We start from the raw sequence: 26,374 nt of genomic DNA on the forward strand, positions 1-26,374 counted from the left end.
GTTCCCGCAGGGCTCCCTAGGCTGTGGATAGCAGCCTGCCGCCCAGCCCGCGGGATGCCCTGAAGCAGAGCGCCCCACGCGCCGGGCAGACATCGGCCAGCCCCACAAGCTCTTGGGACAGCGGGGAGGCGCAGTGCCGCCATCCCGCTGTTCCCCGACCTGGTTTTGGGGGGGAAATAAAGGAATTTTTTCCCCCCTTTATTCCCCCCCCAAAAAAAATAGGTGCGTCCCATGGGACGGAGTGTCCTATGGGATGAAAAATACGGTACCTATAGCAGGGATGGAGAACTGTTTGTTGGACTTAAATTCCCATCAGTCCCAGTCAGTATGGTCAATGGTTAGTGATGATGAGAACTATAGAAGAACATCCACAGGCTCTCTGTTCCCGGTCTATGAGATGACAAAATTTTGATATGTTTTGAAAGCAAAAACATACCTACTTATTGATTTGGATCCAAATGTGCCTTTCTCCAGTGGGAGAGCATTACTACTTATGCAAGGCATTTCCCTGCCTTCAATTCTGATTAATCCACGGCAGCCCCTTGCACTCCATCCTATACCACTCCACAGTGTCCTTTTACCACTAGGAGTTGACTTTGAGGGACATAGGGGGCTGCGAGGAGGAGGGGGAGGACGCAGGGAAACCCCACTGCACGAGCAGAGTTTCACTGTGTTCCCTAGATCAACCTCATTATAAGTAGTCATGTCATTTTCCTGCAAGTAATAAAAGTATGAGGAAAAAAGTTGAGGGTTAAGTAGGAACAGAAATACTTGAACTACACAATAGTAACATACAGTGGTACCTCAGTTTTTGAACGTAATCCGTTACAGAAGACCTGTTCGAGTTCTGAAACGTTTGAAAACCAAAAACTCAGTAGCCAACAGCTAGGCCTCGGGATCTTGCACTCAGCGGAAGCCGCACGGCATGTTCGACTTCTGAGGCGTGTTCGAGAACTGAAGCATTTACTTCTGGGTTTACGGTGTCCAAAAACTGAAATGTTTGTCAATGGAGACATTCGAAAACCGAGGTACCACTGTATACATTTTTATTTAATTATTTTTTAAGAAAGAAGAAAAAGAAGGAAAGACCATCTCAAGGGACAAGCTCTGAAGCTATTAAAACAGGACAGTTGTGTTGGTTTAGAGATTTATGCCTTTGAATTAAGCAGCTACTGTGACATATAGCAATGAACCAATTAACTATTATTTCAATTTTTAAGTGGATAAGCCAAAGTCTTAATAGTTTGGGGCAACATGGGACGTGAATTTCTTGAGCTCATTTGAACTCACTCATCTGAAGCTCACGGGACAGTGATGAGGAAAGGACCCTCCCATGACACCTTAACACGTGGGGCTTGAAGGTGCCAGGATCAGGGCATATATCAATCAACTGAGCCAAGAAGAGCTTGCTGTAAAAGTTGGGCTTTACTGGCAGTAAAATGATGCCTACAGCAAATAGTTACCCATACTGGAAGTTATGATTTAACATTAATAGGCAGTAATTAACCCGCTGCAGTTATTTGCCAACAAAGTATCTCACCTCTTTATTACCAAGTCTGCTGCAAACACATTGGCCTAAAGAGTTAGACATGCTTAAGTCCATTTCAATGGGATCATGCCTAACTCTGTGTGGATTTGGTCTCTATAAAATGCTGCCCTTTCAGCTACTGACACATAAGGAAGCATAAAAAAGCTAAATTTTAGAGTATTTTATAGATGGTATATAATTTAGCTGTGGAAATGCTATTTCTATAAAGATAAAGCTGTAAATCAGATAGCTAACAATTCTTTAGAAACAGTTGCAGATAAATTAGGCCACATGAGAATGTCAAAATACACACATATCAATATTTTTACAACTCTGTTACAATGGTAATAATTTGCATAAGCAGAGGATTCTTTTATAAACCTAACCACATTTTTTCCAGTGTCAGAATATATTGCTGTCTGGGTGTATTTTCTGAGAACCAGCTTGCAATTGTTTCAAAAACATTGTTCTTTGTCGGAAACAATGAAATGAAGTAAACCAAAGCCAAACTCACTGATATTTTTACTCACTAGCTAACAAATTCTTAGTACATTTGATATGTTCTGGAAGAACACATGCTTTTGTGGTTAGAGGCCATAAGTTCACGTAAATGTTTCTAGTGAAAACCAGCAAACTTCATCCAAGAGTTGATCATAATAAACTGATTAAAACAATGCTTATGAGAGAAAAGCTTTTTTGTTGCAAAAATATAAGGTTTTTTTGTTTGCTTTTTGAATATATCTATTTCCTCCATTGATAAAAGGATCTTTCTGGCCTTTTTAAATATTTAGTTGTGCGAATTCAAAATTATTTGGGCTAACCAAATCCTTCAAGGTGTAAACATTTTAATCAGGCTTTTAAAAATTGAATATAAAGAATACTATGATTCTATGACTACTGAATTTTAAAAGACTTGATTGTAACAAAACCTCAAAGAGATTTTAAAAAACAAAACAAAACATTAATTTTCAATAAAAGAAAGTTTTAAACTGGTATCTATTCATTGATTAATATTTTAGAAAAATGCAATCTGTGAAAAATCACAGCTGTGGGCAGAGACTTAGCATGCAGGTCCAGTTTGCTCTCCTGTAGGACTGGAGCTGAATTCCAATTCTCTTTCTTCCTTTCTTGCAGAATGAGGAAGGGAGACGCTTTTTGCCCTACTGTTCTTGGGAAGCTCAGGGCTAACCCAGTTTCCCTCTTTTCCTTCTACTGGTAGGGAGGGGCCTTTCCCAGATGACCCTTGCCCTCCAGTACAGATTATGGGCATCTGTTTAGGTGGCAGAAAGAAGATTGTTGGCACTGTGAGGTGCCACATTCTTCTCCCTTCTCCGTCTCCTAGATTACGGTAATAAATGCTACCTGCTAAAACTAATTGATTCCTTCTCCTTTGATAACCTCAATTCATCCTTTTGTCTCCATCAGAACCAATAAATCATCAACATCATTATTATTTATTGAATTTATATACTGCCCTATTCCCACAGGTCTTACAGGACAAAACCGGAATGTAAAACCATTATCCAAGGCTTTCATTAGTAATATATAATTATTTACACTGGCTTCATGTTTCACAACTCAAACCTTTAATTTCTGTTCTCTGATCTGTTGCTAACATCAATTGCTGCTTTCTTCATTGTTTTCATGCTCCTTTTTATTTTCAATATATCTTCCCCTTTATCTTTTAATACTTATATGGTGGTTCTTCTCCGTCTATCCTAATTTCTCATCATTATTCTACCTATTCCCTTCAGTCTGTCAGTGACGTTTGTCCCAGTCCTATAATTCACTTTGATTCATGTTCACTCTTTTCTTGTGCTTCTTGGAGTCTTTTAAACTCTTTCCTTTGTTACATTCACAGGGCTGCAGCTCTTTGTCCTTTTGAAATTATTACAAGCTGCATTTCAACATTTTCCCTTGCAGTTCCTTCTTGAACTATTCTAGAAGATTACAAGCTAATTTTCTAAACAACCCAGCTTCCATCCTTGTAACTAATCTTCACCATCTCTAAATTATATCACTTCATCTAGGTCTATTATTATTATTATTATTATTATTATTATTATTATTATTATTCTCCGAGTCTTGTTTTTATTATGCTGTAAACCTTTTTGCAGGAACTCTACTATTTGCACATTTTGTTCAGTATCTGTCCTTAGTGCACTTTATGGAACAGCAGCAGAGAGATAAGTGGGCAATATTCGTATTGCTGTTGTTGTTTAGTTGTTTAGTCGTGTCCGACTCTTCGTGACCCCATGGACCAGAGCACGCCAGGCACTCCTGTCTTCCACTGCCTCCCGCAGTTTGGTCAGACTCATGTTGGTAGCTTCGAAGACACTATCCAACCATCTTGTCCTCTGTCGTCCCCTTCTTCTTGTGCCCTCCATCTTTCCCAGCATCAGGGTCTTTCCAGGGCGTCTTCTCTTCTCATGAGGTGGCCAAAGTATTGGAGCCTCAGCTTCACGATCTGTCCTTCCAGTGAGCATTATTAGTATTATTATTAGTAGTAGTATTAGTGATAATATTAGTATTATCTAAGGGCAATGCTTGCATGTTGTTGAGGAGAAAGCATGTCAGCTAAGCTCAGGTGCAAATTCTCTGCTAGCAGAGGCGTAGGAAGGTCAGGTCGTACCCCGTACCCGGTGCAGAAAATTTCTTGTCACCCCCCCCATGTTTTTTTTGTTTTTTGTTTTTGGCCTGCAAAAATGGTTTTATGTTATTTCATATTTTCTTTCAAAGGAATGTGGCTTCTGAGCCTCTGATAACAAGTAGGCGACAATGGACAGATACTTAAATCCACAGGATGGATTGTGTTTTGGCTCGTGTTATTTTATTTATATTTATTGTTTATTTATTTAATAAAATTTAATTTTTAAAAACCTGCAAAGTGGTTTACCAAAACAAAAAACAAAAGAAACCACAGCAGTAAAATAAAGAAAAATTAACATTCCTACTTTAAAACATACAAAAGCTAACATATTAAGATTAAAATTACTTCAACTTCCTAAGCATCTAGGTATGCTTGCCTAAAGAAGAATGCTTTTAGCGGGTGCCTGAAAAGAGTCTAGCAAAGGCACGTGCTTTGTTGAAATTTCAGCCTTCACGACATAGGAAAATGGCCAAGTAAACAGCTATTTTTGTGCAGGAGAGTCAAGATACTAACTCATATGCATGAAATTTTACATGTAGTTATATAATCCCTAGTGTAGTAAGATAAGACCTTTGGAGCAGGCATTTAATTTTTTAATTTTTTTAATGAACTGCCCTAGTAGGGCAGTAATGCTTCCTTGTTAATTTGTCACCCCCCTCCACGATGGCACCTGGGGCGAACCGCCCTCCTGCCCCCCTTTCCTACGCCCCTGTCTGCTAGCAGTGACTGTGGACATCTATGAAGGAAAGAGGTTTCCCTAGGGAAGCCTCTCCATCCCCAACCCAGCATAAGAGAACCTGCCAGTTTAAGAGATTCTTATGCATAAATTATTGCATGCAACAGCACACACACTGTTGCTCATAAGAATGGGTGGATGCAAGCTATAATTTCATCCAGTGACCCAATTCTTCCTCTCTGTTTTTTTTAAAGGGGTAAATGTTTTGATACACAAAAATCGCAATGATTATATATGCATATCAAACCATTAAGAGTTGGAAATCACAGAGTTTCAGCTGTGCACATGTCATGTCAGTAAATGTTTGTGAGAACAATAACTATAAAGGTATGAAATACAGCATTCTGTAGACTTTGATCAACTAAAGTTTCTGAGCAATTCACAATGGTTGACTTCCAACTTTGGAAGAAGCACACAATTTCTGCTTGAGTTTTGTCCAAAGCTGACATTAATCACTATCTATTCCATCTAGAAAATGTTGAGACTTGGCAGGGAACAGCGTATGAGTATTTCACGATGTCCTCAAACTTGTTACATTCTCTTCTCTAAGACTCCTCCGTACTTCCAGGATCTCTTTTGAGATGTGATGATCATTACTGAAGAAACAGGTAAGTCATTCAGCCTGCAATACTATATGATATCTTCCTGGAAACAAAACCTATTGAGTTTGATTGGAAAATAACTATAAGACTGCAGTCTTAACCCCTAGTTTGGACAGTGGACCACTCTGTACAGTATACTGAACATATAATTAACCCAAAAAAAGCAAGTCATTACTTGGTTTCTGAAATCATGTATACCCTAACGGAATTGGTTGAATTTGACTTGTCTGTGGATTCACACTGTACTTCTGTAAAGGGCAGAAAGATGGCACAACTACAGACAACACTGTTGTTACACTGAAGCAAACATTGTTGTGTATGTGTGTGCACAAACACATAAATGCAAACTTTGTCTAATGGCTTTTTTGAGTGCAATGTAAAAAATGCTACAGATACTGTCATGAAGTCTGCACATTTTGCTTAATAAGGCTTAAAGACATATCTTAAAATTGGAGGTTATCACAATTTTTCAAGTTATTTCAGTTTTTAATAGTAGTTTTTAATCCGAGCTTGGGCATCTTCTTTCTGACTGAATCATATTTGAAAGATCAACACAGCTCTTTCCTTTTAGTGTCAATTTCAATCATGCTGCTGTCCTAAATGTAAACACAGCAGGAGACTTTAGAAGCTTTTATGCTCTTCTAACTTCCACCTGTCAATGATACTTTCTTATGATGTTTTTGCAATGACAATTAGCTCTCTGTGGAAATAATTTGAACGTACCATGGTAGAGCTATTTCTACTAGAAAGGGCCTTGCAGCACTTTCAAATTGCAAGCTAGCAAAGCAATCTGCATTCTTTATGAAGATTATGAGCGATCTTACCATTTTGATACAAAACAGGATTAAGAAACATGGAATGTGATGCTAAATGTGTTTACTCAGAACTAAATTCAGTGGGAGTCACTTCCCAGAAACTGTGTGTGTAGGAAGCCCACCCCAGGAGTACAAAGACATAAAGTTGCCCCAAATCACCAGAGGGTATTCAAAATCTCCAGACCAGCTGCTCTTCCATGTGTGAAAAAATTGTCAGATACAGCCTTGCAGGCAACTATTCAGGCTATTAACATCCTTGTGGCTGTTCTAATGTGTGCCAGCATCTGATTTTAGGATTAGTGATCTTTTATGTGTTTTCCTTATCTCAAAGAGCATCAAGCGTTGAGTCCTGGCCTAGGGTAATCTGCTTTTAGCAGGCATGTTGCAATATGAGGGAAGACTTCAGTAGGCCTATTTTTTAATAAGAAACATAAAAGTGAATACACTGGTACCTCTGGTTAAGACCTTAATTCATTCTGGAGGTCCGTTCTTAACAAGAAAGTGTTCTTAATCTGAGGTACCACTTTAGCTAATGGGGACTCCCACTGCCACTGCGTGATTTCTGTTCTCATCCTGAAGCAAAGTTCTTAACCCGAGGTACTATTTCTGGGTTAGTGGAATCTGTAACCTGAAGTGTCTGTAACCTGATGTACCACTGTATTTATATTCAAATAAACAAGTACAGTGGTACCTCGGGTTAAGTACTTAATTCGTTCTGGAGGTCCGTTCTTAACTTGAAACTGTTCTAACCTGAAGCACCACTTTAGTTAATGGGGCTTCCTGCTGCCGCCGTACTGCCAGAGCACGATTTCTGTTCTCAACCTGAAGCAAAGTTCTTAACCTGAGGAAATATTTCTAGGTTAGCGGAGTCTGTAACCTGAAGCGTATGTAACCCAAGGTACCACTGTATATTAAGTGTATATTAATTTACCTCTTTAATTGGAAGTGACTCTGAGGATCATCTAGTCCAAACTCCTGCCACCACTCAATGCAGGAATATGCAGGATCGAGCCTGCAACCTTGGTGTTATCAGCACCATGCCCTAACCAACTGAGCTATCCAGCTGATTTAAAACACAACTTCAGAACAAAATGCAGTGCATCACCAGATTATATCAGAGTGTATCACTTAATCTTAGTGAAGCATGGCCACACAAACTCTATAACTGAAGCAGAACAAAGCACTTTGTGAAGGTCATCAGTGTGCTTTGTTGTGTCTGGCTAGGTTAGGGAGTATACAGCTTTTCATTCCAAACTCTTTGTGTAATTTTATTTTTAATCTCTTGTTTTGAATTTTCACTGTTCCATGAATCTGTTTTAACAGCAATAGTTTTAAGCAAATGTGAGTCGGCTGCTGAACTCTATATGTAGTTTTTCTACGTTTTTGTAATTCCTAGTAGAGAAAACAATTGACATGTTCTGTTAAAGCCAACTGGATAGGCTATAAGGACTATGGAAAATGCAAGCCAACACTGTCAGCTGTTCTTAAATCCATTGAACGAAATGGTGTTGAGTACATCTAACAATATGGATGCCTTTGGCTTTGCCTTTAGCTCCAGTAGCATAGCTCTCCAATGGAGCACAATGACATTAACACTTTTATCTACAGAGAGATTATAGTTCCTGAAAAGTTATATCTTAATCAGTTTAGGCTACAATCCTATACATTCTTAGCTGGAAATATAAGTGCCACTGAATTCAAGGGGACTTACTTCTGAGTAGGCAATGATAGCATTGGACTGCAATAGTATAGCTAAAAGTGATGAGTCAAATGGCATCTTTAAGAAGAGTGGCAAATCCACCCTTATTCCAGGAGGCATTCTAAGTACATATTTCTGACTTTTTGGTCAATTTTAACCATATTCCTGATAGGCAGGAATACAATTCTCTTCTTGAGATGAGGACTGATAAGAGCAACCAGAGTTTCCTTAGCTTGCTTACTCTTCTTGCGTCTAACGTGCAAACTAAATAACAGCAATGACTTTTGTAATTGGCCATGCACAAGTGTGACAGTATGGTCAAATAATATTTTTCCCATTAAAGGCCTGTTTTCCTCACAGAGGGTGTGATCAGTTTTGTTCAGCTGTACCTGTTTCTATGGACACAAAGCAGCTTATCCAAATGAACTGAATCTTTAAGCCAGAAACAGATTTGCTTTTTGGAAGCCATGTGTTAAGTAAAATAAACTTTAGGAGCTTCCAAATTATTTTGGCCCATCTTACAACCATTTTAATATCCTCATTAAGTCAGTACTTTATTTTACTATCCTGTTTTCTTGTCTTACATTTCTGAATTTATGTTCTGTTTTTTTCTTCTAGGAATGATCTTGACGCATGTCCTTGTTCTTCCTGGGGTTATCCTAGAATAACGATGTCACAGACTTTCCTGCCACATGGCTACTTTACATATGTATGAATGATTGAATTGCCTTCCCCAAATCTAAGTGCAACAAAATAAATACTTGTATGTTCTTCACTAGGGAAGGATAGATCAGCCTATTTCTGGACTGCGTCAGTTTTGCATGTGGTCATTCAAACATCTGTTGCACCCCCCACCAAAATTTCCATTTGAATACCTATTTTATCTCAGTATATGCATTTCTAAGTTACCTTAAAAATACACATTTTGATACATTTATTGGGCTAAGAACTGTATTGCCAGATTCAAAGATGTGCAAAATCCAAATGATGATTATATTCAAACTAGTCTGGGAATATGCAAATTGCTTCTGCTTGCTTAAAAAGGTGGGCCAAACAAAATTCTCCTTGCCCCCCCCCCCCCGCTTCACACATTGCATAGATTATCTTCATGTAAGAGAAATGTCGTGTGTGAACTAGTCCTAGCAGGCACCAGAACAAAATAACCAGAACAAGAGCTGCTTCAAGCAGCTCCACTTTCATCTAGAAGCAGAGACCATGCCTTTGTTAAAGACATCTCTAATGAATAAATTCACTATTTATAGCACTTTAGGTAAGAGCATCTAGAATTGAAAGCCAAGTTGATGTTAGTAGACAAAATTCCAAATTAGTGGTAAACCAGCAGTTCAAAAGCACGTCAAAGTGCAAGCAGGAAGGTAAACAGTGTTTCTGTGCGCTGCTCTGGTTTTGCCAGAAGCGGCTTAGTCATGCTGGCCACATGACCCGGAAGCTGTACACCAGCTCCCTCGGCCAATAAAGCGAGATGATCGCTGCAACCCCAGAGTCGTTCGTAACTGCACTTAACTGTCAGTGGTCCTTTACCTTTATCTTTACCTAGTACCAAATAGGATTAACAACTCTATTTGGGTTATCAGCCCATACGATTAACATTATGTGAGGCAGAAGAACAAGGCCATTCCCACCTGGTCCCCATGGTTACAGCCTGCCCACACCCCTCCTCAATACTAATCACATGTTTGGAAGAATATTTGCAGCAGGGCAATGTGCCAACATGCACAGTTCCTGTGAGTTGCAACTATGGAGGGAGGGAGAATTTTATTTGCCCACAGGCTTAAATGAACTGAGCTAATTCACTTCTCCCAAGACTAATACATGGAGCAGACTAGAATTATGATTCATAATATTCAATTCTCCAAAATTTGGTTCAAAAATGTACCAAAATGCATAAAAATGTGCATTTCAGGATAACATACAGTTAGAAGTACATACAGTGGGATAAAAGAAAAACAACCTATTTTGCAATAAAATAGGTATTTAAGTATGGCATTGGTGAGGGACTTGCACTGGGGGTGAGCACAGGGCAAATGTGCAGGGCCCCATTCTCCTAATTCACATAGTGTTAATTGTAGGTACTAAATGCCCCAAATAAGGTTATTCTCTGCCTTTCTCCCAAATATTGGCTATTGCCATCACTACCGACTGATCTGAGTCTCAGCAACAACAAGCGACAACACTTCTGACTACATCAATCTCTCTGGCAGGCTAGGCTAGGAGATGTGAACTACAGCTCCCAGCAACCTCAGCTAGCAGGGCCAATGGTGATAGGAGTTGCAGTTCAACAAAATTTGGAGGGTGATATTTCATTTCACATTAGAATTAATATTGAAATAACAGATCCTTGAACAGTGAAACAAAGAATACGCAAGCTGACTTAATAGTAATGAATGATGATCTAAAAGCTTAGATTTACTTCTTAAGGATTATGGTGCTAAGTCCCACAGCTTTAGCTACAAATCAACAAGTAACTGGCTAACATGCAGTGCTTATATTAAAGATCTGTTTGGATGGCCTGTTCAACATTTCAATTACATTTGTGTCAAATTAGCCTCTTTCATTTACATATTCGGTGCCTCTGGAAAATGTCAGTAACTGAAAATTGCAAAGAAGGGAACAACATAACAAACAATTCAGAAAATACAGACGTGTTTGCCACTGTTGAAATTCGATATTTCCTTTGGTTTTAAGCCTCGGGTATCCCCATCCAGACCGCAAGTAAATGCAATTTCAGACGCCACAACCATCTCTCCAAGATTCAGATCTGGACATTGGCTTACCAACTTCGGTTATGTAAGATTTCCCATCTGATGGCAGAGGAATATACTGGTTAGAGAAGAAGCTGCTGCCGTACCCCAAGATGAAGCCTTCCAGTTTGGTGCTTGGACTGGGTCGAATGTATCTCATGCACACTGCATCACCAGTTGCATTGATCTGAACTTTCAGGCTTTGTCTCTTAACTGAGGTTGGAGGAGAGAAAGCAGAAAAGTATGGGATGTTACCAACTCAAGCAGAACAAACTTTTCAGCATACATATAGGACATGCTTTCAACAGCATAAATGTGTGGTAGCCAACGCTGTCTCAACGGATGCTTCAGAGTGGCATCATGTAGCAACAGATGTGGCACAGCTGAGAGTACCACATGCCCCACAGGTGCACCTAGTTTGTGCTAGAAATCAGGCTTTTGGTATTGCAGCTACAGCTTTCTGGAATCAATGGCCAGATGAAATTAGAAAGGCACCCTGCATCATAATGTTTAGATGCCTGCTGCTTTACTTAAGAAGGCTTTCTCTGAGGTGTGACCCCTGTCATTTATGAAATATTAATTGTCCATTTACAGGGATGGTGCCTTTAGAGTCTGTACAAATAGTCTTAATTGTTTCTAGAGTTTGTAACTTTTTGTATTTTATCTTATTTGTATTATGTCTTACACTGTGAAGTGGATAATACATTTGTAAAGCAAGCAAACATTTGCAAAGCGGCAGCTGCAATCACATGAAAGCCAGTCTACAGGAAGCCGTTTGCAGTAATTTCCCAAAAGTCTTCAGTGATTTCACCGTCGCATCACAACCGTTTACAATAATCTTGTTATGGTGCCGCAGTGATGTGCTCTGAGAAAGGATAGAGTGGGTCCCATTAAGAACATAAGAAGAGCCCGCTGGATCATGCCAATGGCCCATCTCGTCCAGCATCCTGTTCTCAAAGTGGCCAATCAGATGCCTGTGGGAAACCCATAAGCAGGGCCCAGGCACAACAGCACTCTCCTCTCCTGCAGTGTCCAGCAACTGGTATTCAGTAGCATACCACAATAGTCATCATACACTAGCCAGTAGCATACCACTAGTAGCCATTCCTGTAAAGTTCATATGACAGATATTGCAAATGATAGAATATTACTTCTCTTTAAAATTTATTTAAGAAAGGCCCAATTCTGTTTGTCCTTTATGTTAAGTCTACTCAGTGTGAACAGTCAAGAAATTAAAAAGAGCAGTAGGTCATTGCGTGGACAGGCAGAGTCCCCCCAACCCCAGGTGGCTCCCGAGTGGAACAATGACTCAAGACAACGTGCTGTGGGATTAAAATTGGCCACAACTTTATTAAGTTTCAGATATAGGGAGACCTTGGCTCAGGCATTGGGTGTTTATCCTTCCCAGTCTCCAGCTGGGGATCTCGGGGACATCAGGGTTATCCAGAATGTGTGGGGGATTAGGCTGGCTCAGGAGAACATATGTTCAAGCAGAGAGCCTGCCCCCCATTTTGCTGCCTTCGCAGGGGAGAGCAATGACAACCTCTTGGTGTATGGCCAATGCCTCCCTTCAATACCCCTTTAATGGGGAACCCTGGGATCACTGCCGCAAGGGGGGCGTGGGTCACCACTTCACGCCCCCCCCCCCCAATTTAGGGAAGATAGACTAAAGGATTCCACCCAAGGCCTGAAACTGCCAAAGTTGTGACGTTTTGCTACGGGGAAGGGAAAACCTGCCAATGCAGGAAAATTCCTTTCTGGCCCTTCAGCAGTGACCATGATGTAGCAGCGCCCACGTACCTGTGGAGAAGAGGTTAACCTGTAAAAGAAGGCTTCACTGAGGGAGGGCAGGGTGGGAGAAGATCCAACTGATGATTCACAGGTAAGATCCACCCTCTGTTGTGTGGGCAGGGCAGTCCTTCTGCCTACCTGGGGAGCAACGCCTCCCCAGGCAGGATTGGGTGATTGGCTGAGGTAGGCTGAGAACTCCAGGTATCAAGCCTGGGAAGGGCGAAGCCAGCCCAAACTACCTGGAGCCGCATGGGATCTGGGGGGGCTGCGCGTGACCACGCAAAGGCCCCCCATTTGATGTGGGGAGCGATCATTCCGTTGTGTTTGCCAACTGTAGTTAAGTGTTAGCCATAGCCTGATCTTGATAGTTTTTAAGCTTTGCCAGTTTTTCTCTTTGAGTTTTTTGCTATATATCCACTTATTACTCATATTTCCCACCATTTGGGTGCTTGAAGTGATGTACAGTCAATAAAAACAAACCCAGGGAAATTGTATATTTAACAAAATGCGAAGTATAGTAAAACAAAATACCAGTGGGTTTCAAACAGTGTTAGTATGCTATATTTTCACTACTGCAACAGAGGCTTCGTGGCATCAAAACTGGACTGATAAACAACCACAATAGCATTACAGTGACCAGATTCCTCATCCTGACACATTACCCTGTCCAGAGCCAATGCTGTAATTCTTAGTAACATTACCCCATCTTAGCTAGTGCTTACATAAACAGTCATGCTAATTAAAATATGCTGTCACATACACCCGACAAATCATTGGAGTCTGCTTGCTATTAACAAAATGACAGGTAGTCACAGTTACTCGTCTAGAAAATGCTCTTGTCATAAAACAGGTATAATTCAATCTATGTCAAAATATCACTGTGCTTGCCAACAGCGGTATAGTCATCACACTGAAATCCTTAAGTGCCAAGTCCAAGCCAGTGTGCTCTCATTGTTCAGCACAACTCTTCATTATGCGTTTTCTTTGACATGTGTAGCATACGCATTATAAATGTGCACCTTCATTTTAAGGCGCAAACAGACTTTTATCTGAAATCAAATTAAAGGGATACCAGACTTAAACATGTTATGTAGTCCTTTAGTTTTCTGAAAGCGGTTTTTACATCATGTGAAAGCTCACATATAATGCAGATATTAACTGTTAGGAAACGGGGAAATGGAATAAACTATGGGGTGAATACAGCCAGAATGAAGTGCTGCATTGAAGTGGCAGGATTCTGCAATGCAGCACTTCATATTACACAAAAGGAGTTAAATTTTGACTACTACCCCAAGTAAAAATTCCCTTCATGTAGTAAAGTAAATAATACATCTGAGAGGTTTGGTGTAACTCTCTTCCCAATATGCTAAATTTATTATAAAGCAGGGAGATTTTATTTTATTTTATTTTTTAACATAGAACCATTCAAAAACATAACAGCTGCACACCTGCAATCTGAAGAGCTATAGCAGAAAATTCCTTAGGGAACCAGGACAAATCAGAGAACATCTGGGTCAGAGCCAGGAGTCTAATCCAGCATTCTGTTTCCACATCTGGCCAGTCAGAAGCTCCAAGGAAGTTCCCAAAAAGAGTGTAAAGGCAATCCAACCACCTGACATATGCAGTGAAATGTAAGAGTCAGGCATGTTCCACTCTTCCTTCTTTTACAGTTCTCTCTTTTTTGGGGACATCAGGGCACAGGTAAGTATAGGAAGGCCCCACTAAAGTACTTTCTCTGCCAGGTGAGTTTGCATCATTTGCTTAGTTCTCCTTCCATTCTAGAACTCCTTAATCTTCATCTGAGTTGTACTTTAAATAAGAACAGACACACTCTCTGCCCTTTCCTGCCTTTTAATAGTCCTCCAGCCAAGGACAGTGTTCACCAGTGGCTTTTTCCTCCTACTGCAAAACTTCCTGGCTTCCGACTGGAAAGTCGGACAGCTCCCAGTTTAGCTCTCCTTTTGCTCATTGGTCATTCTATTTCCTCATTTCTTTATTCTCTCACAGCTTCACATAGTTTCCCTTTAAAGCTCCATCCACTGTAGTTGTAGCATGATATGCCCTGCCCTGGTGTTAGTTTTGATGAAGGGAGAGTTATAAATATTTTGAATAAGTAAATTGATTAAGGTACCAATTGGAATAACCTGCTTTACCTTGCAGAAGGGCTAAAAACATTTCTAAGGTAGCAATCACTTTAGGTCTTATAGCCTGCTTTTAAAAGGTGATAATTTTGCTGTATTAGGATTTTATTGGCACCTACTCCCCTTTCAGGCACACGGTCACACAGAGTCAATAGAAAGTTTTCTAAGGATACTGTATAAGGCATTTGGTTCCACTTCTGGCATGTCCCCAAATATTGTGTCTTAAATTATGTCAGATTCCTTGCTTTCCTCAGACTTCTGCTTTTGAACTTTACAGTTATGTCAAGATGACCCAGAGAGAAATAACTAATTCATACTAGCTGGTTAATGTTTATTTTTATTTTTATTTTTTTAAAAACTCCAGTGGACAAATCTGATACAGGTCTAAGTCATTACTTAACCACTTTAAATCAGTTGAACATGGTGTTAAAGCAGGATTTCTGCTAAAGAATAATTTTCGTTCTTTATAGGCTGGTCACTTATTTTTTATTGCCGAAAAGAGGAAAATGCTTCACCAAAAAAAGGGCACTGATTGCATAATGTAGATGTATTGATGCAAACTAAGAAACAATGGCAATTTAAATATAAATACAAAAACATAGTGTGGGAGACTGTAACCAGGTGGTCTGCACGTACAACTTCCAATTCAGTTCACATTTAAAAATGAACTCACCTAATTTGCACCAATAAAACAGTGGTCTAACAACCCATAAAAAGCATATAAAAACAAATAAAACAAATTGAGAGGATCCAAACATGCAAAACAGGGTCGAATCTTATGGGTCAGGGTAGGCCTAGGCCAAAAGATAAGTCTTCCCAAGCCATCTGAAGCAAATGATGGTTCATTAATGATAGAGAAGGGCATTCTACAGTAGAGGGGCAACAGCAGAAAATGTCTGTTTGGGGTCACTGACCTACAATATTCTGTAGGGTGTGGTTTCATGGGCAGAATTGTCCCAATGCATGAATGGCTAAGCTATCCTTGTCAAGGAAAGGGTATAGCTGGCATGTCATCCTAAGCTGATAATAGGTGTTCATTGTGACAGATGTCACCAGAGCCCCTGGTGACAGAGATTGATCTAGGAGCACTCCCAAACTACATAACGTATGTTTCAATGGGTGTGCAACCCTATCCGGAACTAGTGAATTCCCTAACCCCTGGATCTGGGAAGTGCCTGCCTGCAGAATCTCAGTCTTAGCAGGATTCATTCTGTTTGCTGCCCCTTGTCCAGCCTAGTATCAGGAGGACCAAGGTAATTTATAGTAATAAAATCTTATTATTAATACCTTTATTAATTAATAATAATATACTATAAGCTGCTTGGCTCTTTGAGTTGAAGTTCCAATTAACTCAATCCAGACTATGTGCTCAGCTTTATGTTATCCTAGGCCTGCCTGCATTTCCTTTGCACCTGAATGTAAAATCAAGTAGCTGATCACCCGCTGGGAAAAAATATATTGCCAAGACATATTTCTTCAAAAACATGCAAAGTTCAATCCACATCTTATTGAGGTCAATGGCAAAACTCCCACTCATTTTAATGGGGCTGGCCTGCAATCACTGAAAAGAAATTATTGGGGAATTTTGTCCAGCTGTGACTACCTCGTCATCGAAAAGCCAGATGAACAAAAGGGACATCTGCACTTTGTATATCACTTTCAGTCCATCTGTACAATTCCCATGATCATAGCTGAAATTAGCATGTTAAAGTTCATGTTGTAGTTAAGATTTGGGGGCTTTTTGCATTTTTCCTCTTCTGCCTTTTCTCCGAAGATCCCTATTGTACAGCCGAGTATAAAAGAAATTAACACCACACACCAAATCAGTAAATGATGCTATCTGTTTAACAGACTGAACAAAGTGAGGCAGTTTAACTCCACAGTTTGGCTTTCTCTTAGTTTGTAATCTCCTTTAAAAACAGAGCTGCTACAATGAAATCTCACAAGTGTATCCAGGACACAATCCTACATTTCAAGTTAAAACCAAAAACTAAAAACCCTGAACTTACCAAATAGAAGAGAAAGGGTCTAGATATGTCTACTGAACACTGAGATATCAAAGGTTCAAAAATGGACTTCTTCAACCACTTGTTTTTCAGGGGAGATGGCCAAGCATCCGATTCAGAACTGGGGAGAGGATGAACCTAGCTTTTGCTCTGGTTTTGAGACAGAAACTACTCTGGTGGACCATCCATGTTGGGGGAAGCGCAACCTTGTTGGGTTCTAATAACCTCTCAGTGGCTTTTGAAACCATTAACCATGGTTTACTTCTGGAGTCTCTCTCCAAGATGACACTTGGAGGTGTTATGGTGACTGGTTCTTTCAGGAGAGATAAACCTAGAAAGAAGTGCTGCAGGACCTCAGGTCCACCTCATAGCCTCTATGCTTTTTAACATTTTCATGATCCAGCTCAAAGTCAACTTGAGATCCTTCTTGAATGTATAGGTCATTCTCTCTTTCCCATCAGCTCATCCCAGAGAGGCAGTGGAAATTCCAAACAGGTGTTTGGAGACAGTTTTGGGATGGATGAAGGCAAACAAACTGAATCATAATCCTGGTAACACAGTACAGAATTAGTAGCGCTCTTCAGATATTATAGCCATGCGGGGGGGGGGGGGGCGTGTCACCTGGCCTCAGTTACACATGCTCCTATCACATCCAGACTGAAATATTGTAATGTGTTCTACACAGGGTTGTCTTTAAAGATGGTTTAGGAACGTCAAGTGGTACAGATTGCACTTGCTATGTTTATGCTATTTGAACGGTGGCTTGGTCCAAGTCTGCTTTAAAGATAAAGAATCCTAAGAAGTAGATTTGTTGTTGCTTATCTGCAGGTAGCACATGGAGAACAGATTGAGCAGGCATACAGGTCACCTGGTCACAGCCTTCCCTGGTATTGTTCTTCTATCATAATTATTTCTAGATTTGCATCTGTGCATATGTATTAGAATATGTGCATTTTATGCAAATCTGTCCTTTTTCTGGTGATGTTTTCCTCTTTTTTTGGAAATGTTAAATTGGCCACCCTACCACCTGCAATAACTGCCTATTTATTTCCATTCCCATTTTTAAGTGTTGGTCAGTTTGACAGCAGGTTATCTGAAGGATTCCCATGTACTGTACATATGAGTTAGCCTAGGTCTCAAATCCAGCCTCCTGGGCTTTGTTCTCCAGCACATCAGTAAGGTCCATTATGTAGGTGGCTTCCAGTGCCTTTTGGTTGGTGCTCCCAACATGTAAGGATTTCTTACCCTAGAAAGGAATGCATGGCCCATTCTGCATTGGCCTTTAAGTAAACTCTGAAAGAGGCTTTTATTTCTATCTTCTTTCTAAAAGAAAGATGTGTGGCATGTTGGGTTTTTTTAATTGCTGTTGTTTTTAGAGTTTAGATTTTGATGGAGTTATTGAGCATTTCATTGTTTTATGCTGCTTTAATTTTGTGAGCCACCTTAGGACCATTATGCCTTGAAAGGCAGGCTCAAAATCCATTAGTAAATAGAATATTAATAGTCTGCGTACAATTCCCCATTTGACATTTTTGGCCTTGTATTTAAATAGATATTAACAACTGCTGAAGACTTATTTGCTATAATTAGAACATACCTCATCACTGAAACATGGATGACAAATAGTTATCTAATTATGGATACTAACAGCCTGAATTGTGCCATTTTTTCTCGTTTTATATGTAACTGAAAACATAAGGCATTTTATAAATCTGGATTCAATTTAATGCACTACAGTAAATTTCAGTTACTTACTTGAAACCTCAGTATAGGATAGTTACAGTAATTAAGCTAGCACTGGCAGTTTTCTGAATATTAGGATGAGAAAGCCACTCCTGACATATGGAGGGGGGTTTGCGGGCTCACGCCCCACCTACATCCTCACGGGGCTGGCTGCAGCCCCGCGGGACTTGGTAATCCCGGGATTCATTATTATTCATCATTCCCCACACCAGCCAATCAGCTGGCGGTGGGGGCGGGCTTAGTAGAGTTCATTTAAGGTCGGAGCAGCCCGTGCTCGCCCCTTTCTTTTCTTATAGCCAGCTGCGGTTTCCCACCCACCCACCCTCTAGGTTGTCATTTGGACTTTGCTATGGACTTCGGTTGGTCGCCGCAAGGGGCCTGGTAGGAGTTTTTCCACTTGGCTAATTGGCATTATTTTGGAAGCCACTTGGTTTTTTTCGCCTACCTCGTAGCAAAACGTCACAACACCTTTGGTTTGGGCAGTTAGGCATTGGCAGGGGTATTATTATGCAAATGAGTTGGGGGGAGGAGCGCCATCACCTCCCCCAAATGTTGAAGGGTAGTCCGATAAAGGGCTGCGGGGGGCGTCGCCTCATCCGAAACCTATGGAGGCTAGGGCCTAAAGCGCGCTCCCGAGCGGTAACCCCTCGGGGAGCGCCTAGGGATGTGCCTCTCGGGGGCTCCCCCTGTTGGTGCTTAACCCTTCCCGGTTCTATGCGGTTAGTGTGATAGGGCCAATGCCTAAAGCCAATACCGCTCTTACTTGTAATCAATAAAGTTGTGGCCATTTTTCGCCCATTAACCTAAATTCTGGTGTCCAGTGTCTTTATTTATTCCATCTGTGGGAGGGGATGGGAATCGCCACGCAACCCAGGACCCAACTGAAGAACTCCATTCTTGCAACCAATCAAATGCTGGGAAAAGACAGAGGTTGGTGGCTTCATTCAACTATACCCTGAAATTGGTCCATTATTATCTGGACTGCAAGAACACAATTAAATGGATAAAGGAAGGCACAGTCTATAGCAGAAAGCAAATCTTCAGGCTAACTATTTCCATGTTTTCTACATGGCGGGTAACTTTATATTACTAGCACTGTTAGAATTTATTTAAGGATTGTTTACCGAGGTGATGGAAAACTGATTCTGTTCCAACTTAGAATCTAGCAACCAAGCTGCAAACCTAATGTTATAAACTGATGCAAGAGCTCTCTTCTCTTAAAATCTTTCAAAACATATCTGCATTTTTGCAGATACACATCACCAAAGTGCATACTGGGAATGCGTGTGTGGCATTCTTTTCTACCTCAAACACCATTCCTTCTCTTATCAGATATTATCCTATGAGCTTTGTTTACAATGATAAGTATATACCCACAGAGCCACTAGCAGAGACAACAGCTGTGGAACAAGTCCAGCAAACAGAAGCCACAATACCTGTGCCTCCTTGTTGCTGGAGGACTCCTCTTGTTGCCACAGTCAAAGAGGAAACTGCTCCTGACATTTGCCATTTCCAGCTTTTTAATTATAGTAGTATTATGGGCTAGTATATTTGTAATAATATAGGGTGATGTCTTTGCAATGGCTTTTCCACAATATGCTCAAAAGAACAAGAAGCACACAATAGTTTTTGGGCCCAAAGTACCACTCTCTTTCTGCTTGACTTCAGTATGAGCAATGGGGGTGTGGGGAGAACTGCCTCTATGGCAATGATAGCTGATTTAGTTCATTGGCTGCTGCATGTAGTCCAAGTCTTCTGTTGTGGAAGGCTTAGGGCACCAGTAGGAAGCTAGACAAGAACGTGTTTGGCTGTCTTAAATAAAAAAGGCAGAGCAACATCAGGAAACACCCAACTTCATCCAAATACAGTAAGTTCAGTGCTACCTAGAGACACAATTATAGATAGACATGATCCACACATTTCCCACCTTTTGTTAAAACAGCCTTCTTCAACCTGGGGTCCTCCAGATGTTTGGGATTGCCACTTCCCCAACTTGTCCTGCTCCCTGTAACAGTCATTCATCAGGGCAACCAAAGCCAGCAGTTGAACCTCACTTTGGAACTAGCTGCCTCCATGGCACCAGGCTAGTGAGTGCAGCATGGACCTCTTGACACATACAACTTTGACCTCCAGCACCTCCCCACGACTACCTGCCTCCCCTCCTACCCTCTGCCACCTAAGAAAGCTGCCTGAAGGCCAGCTCTGCTTATGAGTTTGAGTATACCACAATCTCAGGTACAAGATTTTGCCAGTTTTGCGTGCATTAAAGAGCAGCCAGGGTTTTAAAAAGTGGGCAAAGGAACCTGCCAGTTAGAGTCTCTGGTAGGACAATTCATGACGCCATATTCACAGCAGTTTTGCTCTTTTACAAACAGTGATCAGATGTAAAAATAGTTCAAATTAAGCAGAGCATTTATTTTGGGGGTCCTCGTTTAAATTCTACCATGAACAGCAGTAGCTTGCTCCTGCCTAGTGGCCTCATCTACTAACACCAGTCTTGGCACATTATTTTGGCACATGGCATCCATTTCACATACAGGATACAGAAGTTTAACAGCACAGTTTTACCCTCTGCATGTAATGTTGTTCTTTTTTGTTAAACAAAACGAACAGCATGTAAAGTTCCCAACATTAAAAACAAGTGCTACAGATTCATTCTCTCTAAGGAGTTGGAACATGTGGTATTAGTTAACACAATGTGCCAGAAAATCTTTGTCCTTGACACAAGGGATTAATACAGAGGAGCACAAGAGAGGATTGGGCCTTGGGTGGTTTTAAACAGAAACACTTAGCATAAGTTTCATGAAGGTGGAAAAACCTTGCATGGAAATCTCTTTGCTTGAATTCAAGATTAAACTCTTATTCACCGATCTCATTTCCATTAGTTTAAATTTAGCTCAGTTTTTAGAATCCATGGCATAGTACATTTGAAAGGCAATGTTCTCTCTTTGGTATAGGTTCAAAGTAAATTGGATGATTTCAAAGGAGAGATCCTGTATATACTGCTCAGTAAGTTAGAAAGCAGACTTTGGTCATATGATATTAGAAAGTACACACACTTTCAAAAAGTGTTTTCCAGGACATAATGGAGCCTTTCTTCCCATTTCTTTCCTTTAGCTTCTATAGGATCTCTATCCCCAAGCGCTGTCACAATAAATTACACTTCCACAACTCTGAATTTCATAATAATAACAACGGACAATTAAGTAACAGCATATGTGGTTTGAAGCAGCTCCACCTAAAGCTTTGCATGAGAGCTCTTAGGTAAACAACTTTAGGTCCAGTTCCAACTTTGTGTTGTTGTTTTAGCTGAATCATCTTGTAGTATGGGTTGAGTATTTGTGCTATGCATATCTATATTTGGACATAATTAAGAGTTGCTGCCCAAGAAACTAAACTGATCTTTACCATGCCTTAAGTCATAGAAGACCTCCTGGATCAGACCTACAGTGATTAACCAGGTATCTCTAGAAAGCCTGCAACCAGAATGAGAGGGCAATAGCCTTCTAATGCTGTTCTTTCCAGGAACTGGTATCCAGAGCATGGTCCTTCTGATCTTGCAGGTTATATGTAGCCATCTTGACCAGTGGTCATTGATAGCTTTTAAAGGAAAAAATTGTGGAGGATTAGGCTATCTATGTTGGTGGACATCACCATATCCTTCCGGAAGCAAATCCCATAAATTAACTCTGTCTACTACGTACTTCCATTTGCCTGTCCTAAATCTCCAGGATTATATCCACAGATTTGATACCAGTTTCAGATTCTGATTCCACCCTGGAATTCTCTCTTTAAAAATGACATTTCTAAACTGATCAAACCAGCTCATCTGAGAGAACTAGGTTTACCTGGTGCCATTCTTAAATGTCTGATTAATCCAGGGGCAAGTCTACATGAGTAATTGTCAGGAGCCAGAGCCAGGAAAAGGTCAGCAATAAAAACCCCCACTGGTGTTGGTGAAGTTTACTCTTTATTCAAAGAACCAAAAAACAGTGCAGGTGATCACAGCAACTCTTCCTAGTAGGTCTTGCCCTCAATGAGGCAGTTGTGAGCACTGAAGGTCCCCACCTTCCCATTGCTTTCTAAGGCTCCTGCCCTGGTTCCTTCCTCAGCAGCCTAAGGCTTCATTGTCGTGCCTCTCATTACTCCACACTCTTCATTTCTCTACATGTTCTGGGAGTCCAGGAGGGAGAGAAGCTGATTGCAGCAGTAGGGAGAGGCCCCCAGGCTTCTTCAGCAGCCTGCCTGATCTCTGCCTCTGCCTCTGCCTCTGCCTCTGGACTGCCTTCTGCCACAGCCTCTTCCTGCTCACTAAACCCCATTACTTCTTCGGCTTCCGACACCTCCTCCTCCCAGTCTGCTACCTCTTCTCCCACTAACTACTCATCGTTGTTCCCCAGGTTCATCTGGCAATAAGCTGACATGAAGGTTTTAAAGAAAAGATGCCTGGCTGACAATGCTTGCCTCTGGGATGATTCTTTGGAAAGCATTATGACTACTTATTTCTGACCACAAAGGAGATATTTCTTGGTAATTTATCTTTTCTGGGGGTTTTGACATTTCATTCTCATTCGTCCTTCATTGGGGCTCATTCTTGTTCAAGAATTCGTTTGATACCTGGCAAGAGACAAGCAATGCTTATCCATATCTGCCCGTCATTCACCTCCCACCCCCGCTTTATCAAGATTCATGGTTTGGAAACTTGTACAGTAGCTGGAAAATGAGAGGAAAGCAAAGAGATTGTAGCTATTAAAATTTATTGCCTTCCAGAAATGTCTAGGAATTTTCTGCTGTTCTGACTACAAGCACAGGTTGCACGTTTACTGGAATAAGGTCAAATCCTAGTAGCAATTTGAGTTCTATTACTTCTTTTTGCTACATTGCAAAACACACACACAAAAACCCTAAGCATGATGACACTAATATGGGTGATGTGTCATATCCTCCATTGAGACATCGTGTCCTACTTTTAAATCAGTTCTTATCTGATAAATCAATTATAGTTCTTAGCTCTATGTGAAAGATCTTCATTTTGAATTTGTTCTTGGTGAAATCTCAAAATTGGCAAAATACAAGTTACTTCTGCTTGGTTGATTTATCAGTTCTATCATAATAACCCACAAATAAAATAATATTGAAATGAAAGTAGCAATCTGTTTTTTACTTTGATCTCTCAGGTTGTAGTAAGTACACTAGCGGAATGTTTGTACATCTACGGTCATATGAATATAAATTTTATTTTATTTTTACTCTGTAATTCCAAGGGTAACTACAAAATAAATTAAACTTAATCTCTCTCTCCATTAAACTGAATCTACTCGCACATGAATTACATGTGCTGCATCCATTTGTGTTCTATAAGTGTTGGCTTGAAATACTTATGATTCTAACAGCTGGAAGAATTTATTCCATCTTGCATAAGAGAAAATGAGTCCCAGAATACTGATGACCTGGCCTCTTAGATAAATTGCAGGTAAGACAATGAGAGTTGACCATTTTGTTCTTCTACGTATTCTAATCTATTCCTGTGAAATTTACACACATCAAAACCCTGCATTCCCAAGAAACTATTGTAGACAAGAATTAATTAAACCTCAAGTACTATTACTCTGTAACTGAAGAAAGGAATTAACACAGTGTTCTGGAGAAACAAAGTTAATTGTTTCAGTGACAATGTTTTCTTTCATACTTGGAGAGAAAAATATTTTTCCAATTCACATACAATATGCAGGTTGGATCTGGCAGCAGGAAATAATCAAGTATGAACAAATCTTACTTTAAGTAGAGTTAAATGGGGCAGGGGGAGAAAGACAGGTTTTCAGCCATTAGCCATAGAAAAGACCAGATGGCAAGATAAAAGGTTATTATTATTACTTATGTAGCACTATTCAACATGCACACAGAGCTTTAAAGAAAAAGAAGATAAAGAAATATCTCTGCCCTGACAAGTTTACCATCTACATTGTGACAGCAGGGGAAACAATGGATGGATCAGCCTATTTCTGTCTCATAACAGCATCATAGGCACTGAATCATAGGCCTGTTTTTGCAAATTTTCTTTTTAAACTCACAAAAATATGTCTTTAAATTATACACATTGTATATGCATTGAAATATGCGCTTTTGTATGCCTTTCTGTAAGTAGAGGTTCCTGTTGTTTGGACCACAGGTGGTTCATGAGCTTCACTCATGTGATCCTCTGCATTGCACAAGCCGGTGGCGCTGTGGTCTAAACCACTGAGCCTCTTGGGGTTGCCGATTGGAAGGTTGGTGGTTCAATTACACATGATGGGGTGAGCTCCCATTGCTATGTCCTAGCTCCTGCCAACCTAGCAGTTTGAAAGCACGCCAGTGTAAGTAGATAAATAGGAACCGCTGTGGCGGGAAAGTAAACAGTGTTTCCATGTACTCTGGCTTCCATCACTGTGTTCCATTGCACCAGAAGTGGTGTAGTCATGCTGGCCACATGACCTGGAAAGCCATCTGTGGACAAATGCCGGCTCCCTCGGCCTGAAAGTGAATTCGACTGGACTTAACCGTCCAGGGGTCCTTTACCTTACCTTTACCATTGCATGTTTGTGGATTTGTGGTTGAAGTAGTGAAATGGCACATCTATTGCAATAATTTCTTATTGATTTTTAACCACATTTTTATTGCTTCCTTTATTTCTTGTATTCTATTGTATTAAAAATTGGAATTCAAATTGTAACACGATGGAATGCAGTATACAAGCAGTAAAAGAACTGCAACTAAAAGTCATACAGCATCTAGCGCAGAGCATTACAATTGCTACAACAGGCAGAAAAATCATTAAGTGGTCTGCCAAGGGCCTGAGCAATTTTCAAGTGGTCAATGAAGGGGGGGAAAGGTTGGGAACCACTGCTCTAAAATGAAAAGAAGGAAGGAAAGACCAGCAGCTCTCCAGAGTTTTAGGCAGGTTTTCCCTAGCCTTACCTGGAAATGTCAAGTACTGAATTTGGGACTTTTAGAGTATAGATCTTGCACTGAGTTACAGCCCATTCCTCAGCTCCAGACCTGAGTAGAAGTCAAAAGTCTATTGTTTACATATATATTACAGTGTTTCAATGTTCTAAACTCCTTAGGGAGAAACACCAGGATATGAATAGTTGTAAATAAACTGTATAAACAAGAAACATAAGGCCAAGGAAGCAACTGCTCAGTTCTAGCACTGGAGCAAGTGTGATAAAATATTGGAATTGGATCCAGACAGCAGTTGCTGAACAATCATGGACTCTGTCTTTGGCAGAGCCAACAGTCCTTCACTATCAATTCACCATTTACAAAATTTGCTATTTGCCTCTTATGTTTGCTGTACGGAACTTACTGTTTTAAATAAATTGCACCAGTGGTGAAGATAAAATAAATCTCAGCAAAACTTCACACAATATGTAGAGCGCTACTTTTACTGAATACAATGAATTCCAAAGGGGTAGTTGTGCTAGTATGAGTCAGCAAAAACAACAGAGAGTCTGGTGGACTCATTTTCCAACCATGTTTCCCCACCATCCTTCTTTTGTCTGTACTCACATATGTGAGTATAATCTGTCAGTTGGGGATAACACCTCATGCATCAATAAAGGAGGCTCTACACAACAATACAGTGGTACCTCTAGTTGCGGGCACGATCAGTTCCGGGGTGCCGTTCGCACCCCAAAAAGTCTGCAACTAGAGCGGCGCTTCTGCGCAAGCGTGGAGTGCGATAGAGCGCTTCTGCGCATGTGCGAAGCACGCAGGACGCTTCTGTGTATGTGCGTGCGGCAAAACCCGGAAGTATACACTTCCAGGTTTGCTGCATTCGCAAGCCAAAAAGACGCAACATGAACCTAACGCAACACGAGGTATGACGGTAGTTTATGTCACGATTTACTTTTAAGCATTGACGC

At 40.6% G+C, this 26,374-nt stretch overlaps 1 protein-coding gene across 39 annotated transcripts in view; it reads right to left on the bottom strand.

Moving 5' to 3' along the window:
• Positions 1-26,374, bottom strand: part of ABI3BP (ABI family member 3 binding protein) — a 134,025-nt gene that overhangs the window by 94,266 nt on the left and 13,385 nt on the right. For all 39 annotated transcript variants that reach the window (XM_081002629.1, XM_081002597.1, XM_081002599.1 and 36 more), the window contains exon 2: positions 10,823-11,002. In XM_081002629.1, the coding sequence (XP_080858755.1) occupies positions 10,823-11,002 (180 nt within the window). The remainder of the gene's footprint in view (positions 1-10,822; positions 11,003-26,374) is intronic.

The sequence above is a fragment of the Podarcis pityusensis genome, assembly GCF_964106645.2.
Source record: "Podarcis pityusensis genome assembly, chromosome: 4".
NCBI classification, from domain to species: Eukaryota; Metazoa; Chordata; class Lepidosauria; order Squamata; family Lacertidae; genus Podarcis; species Podarcis pityusensis.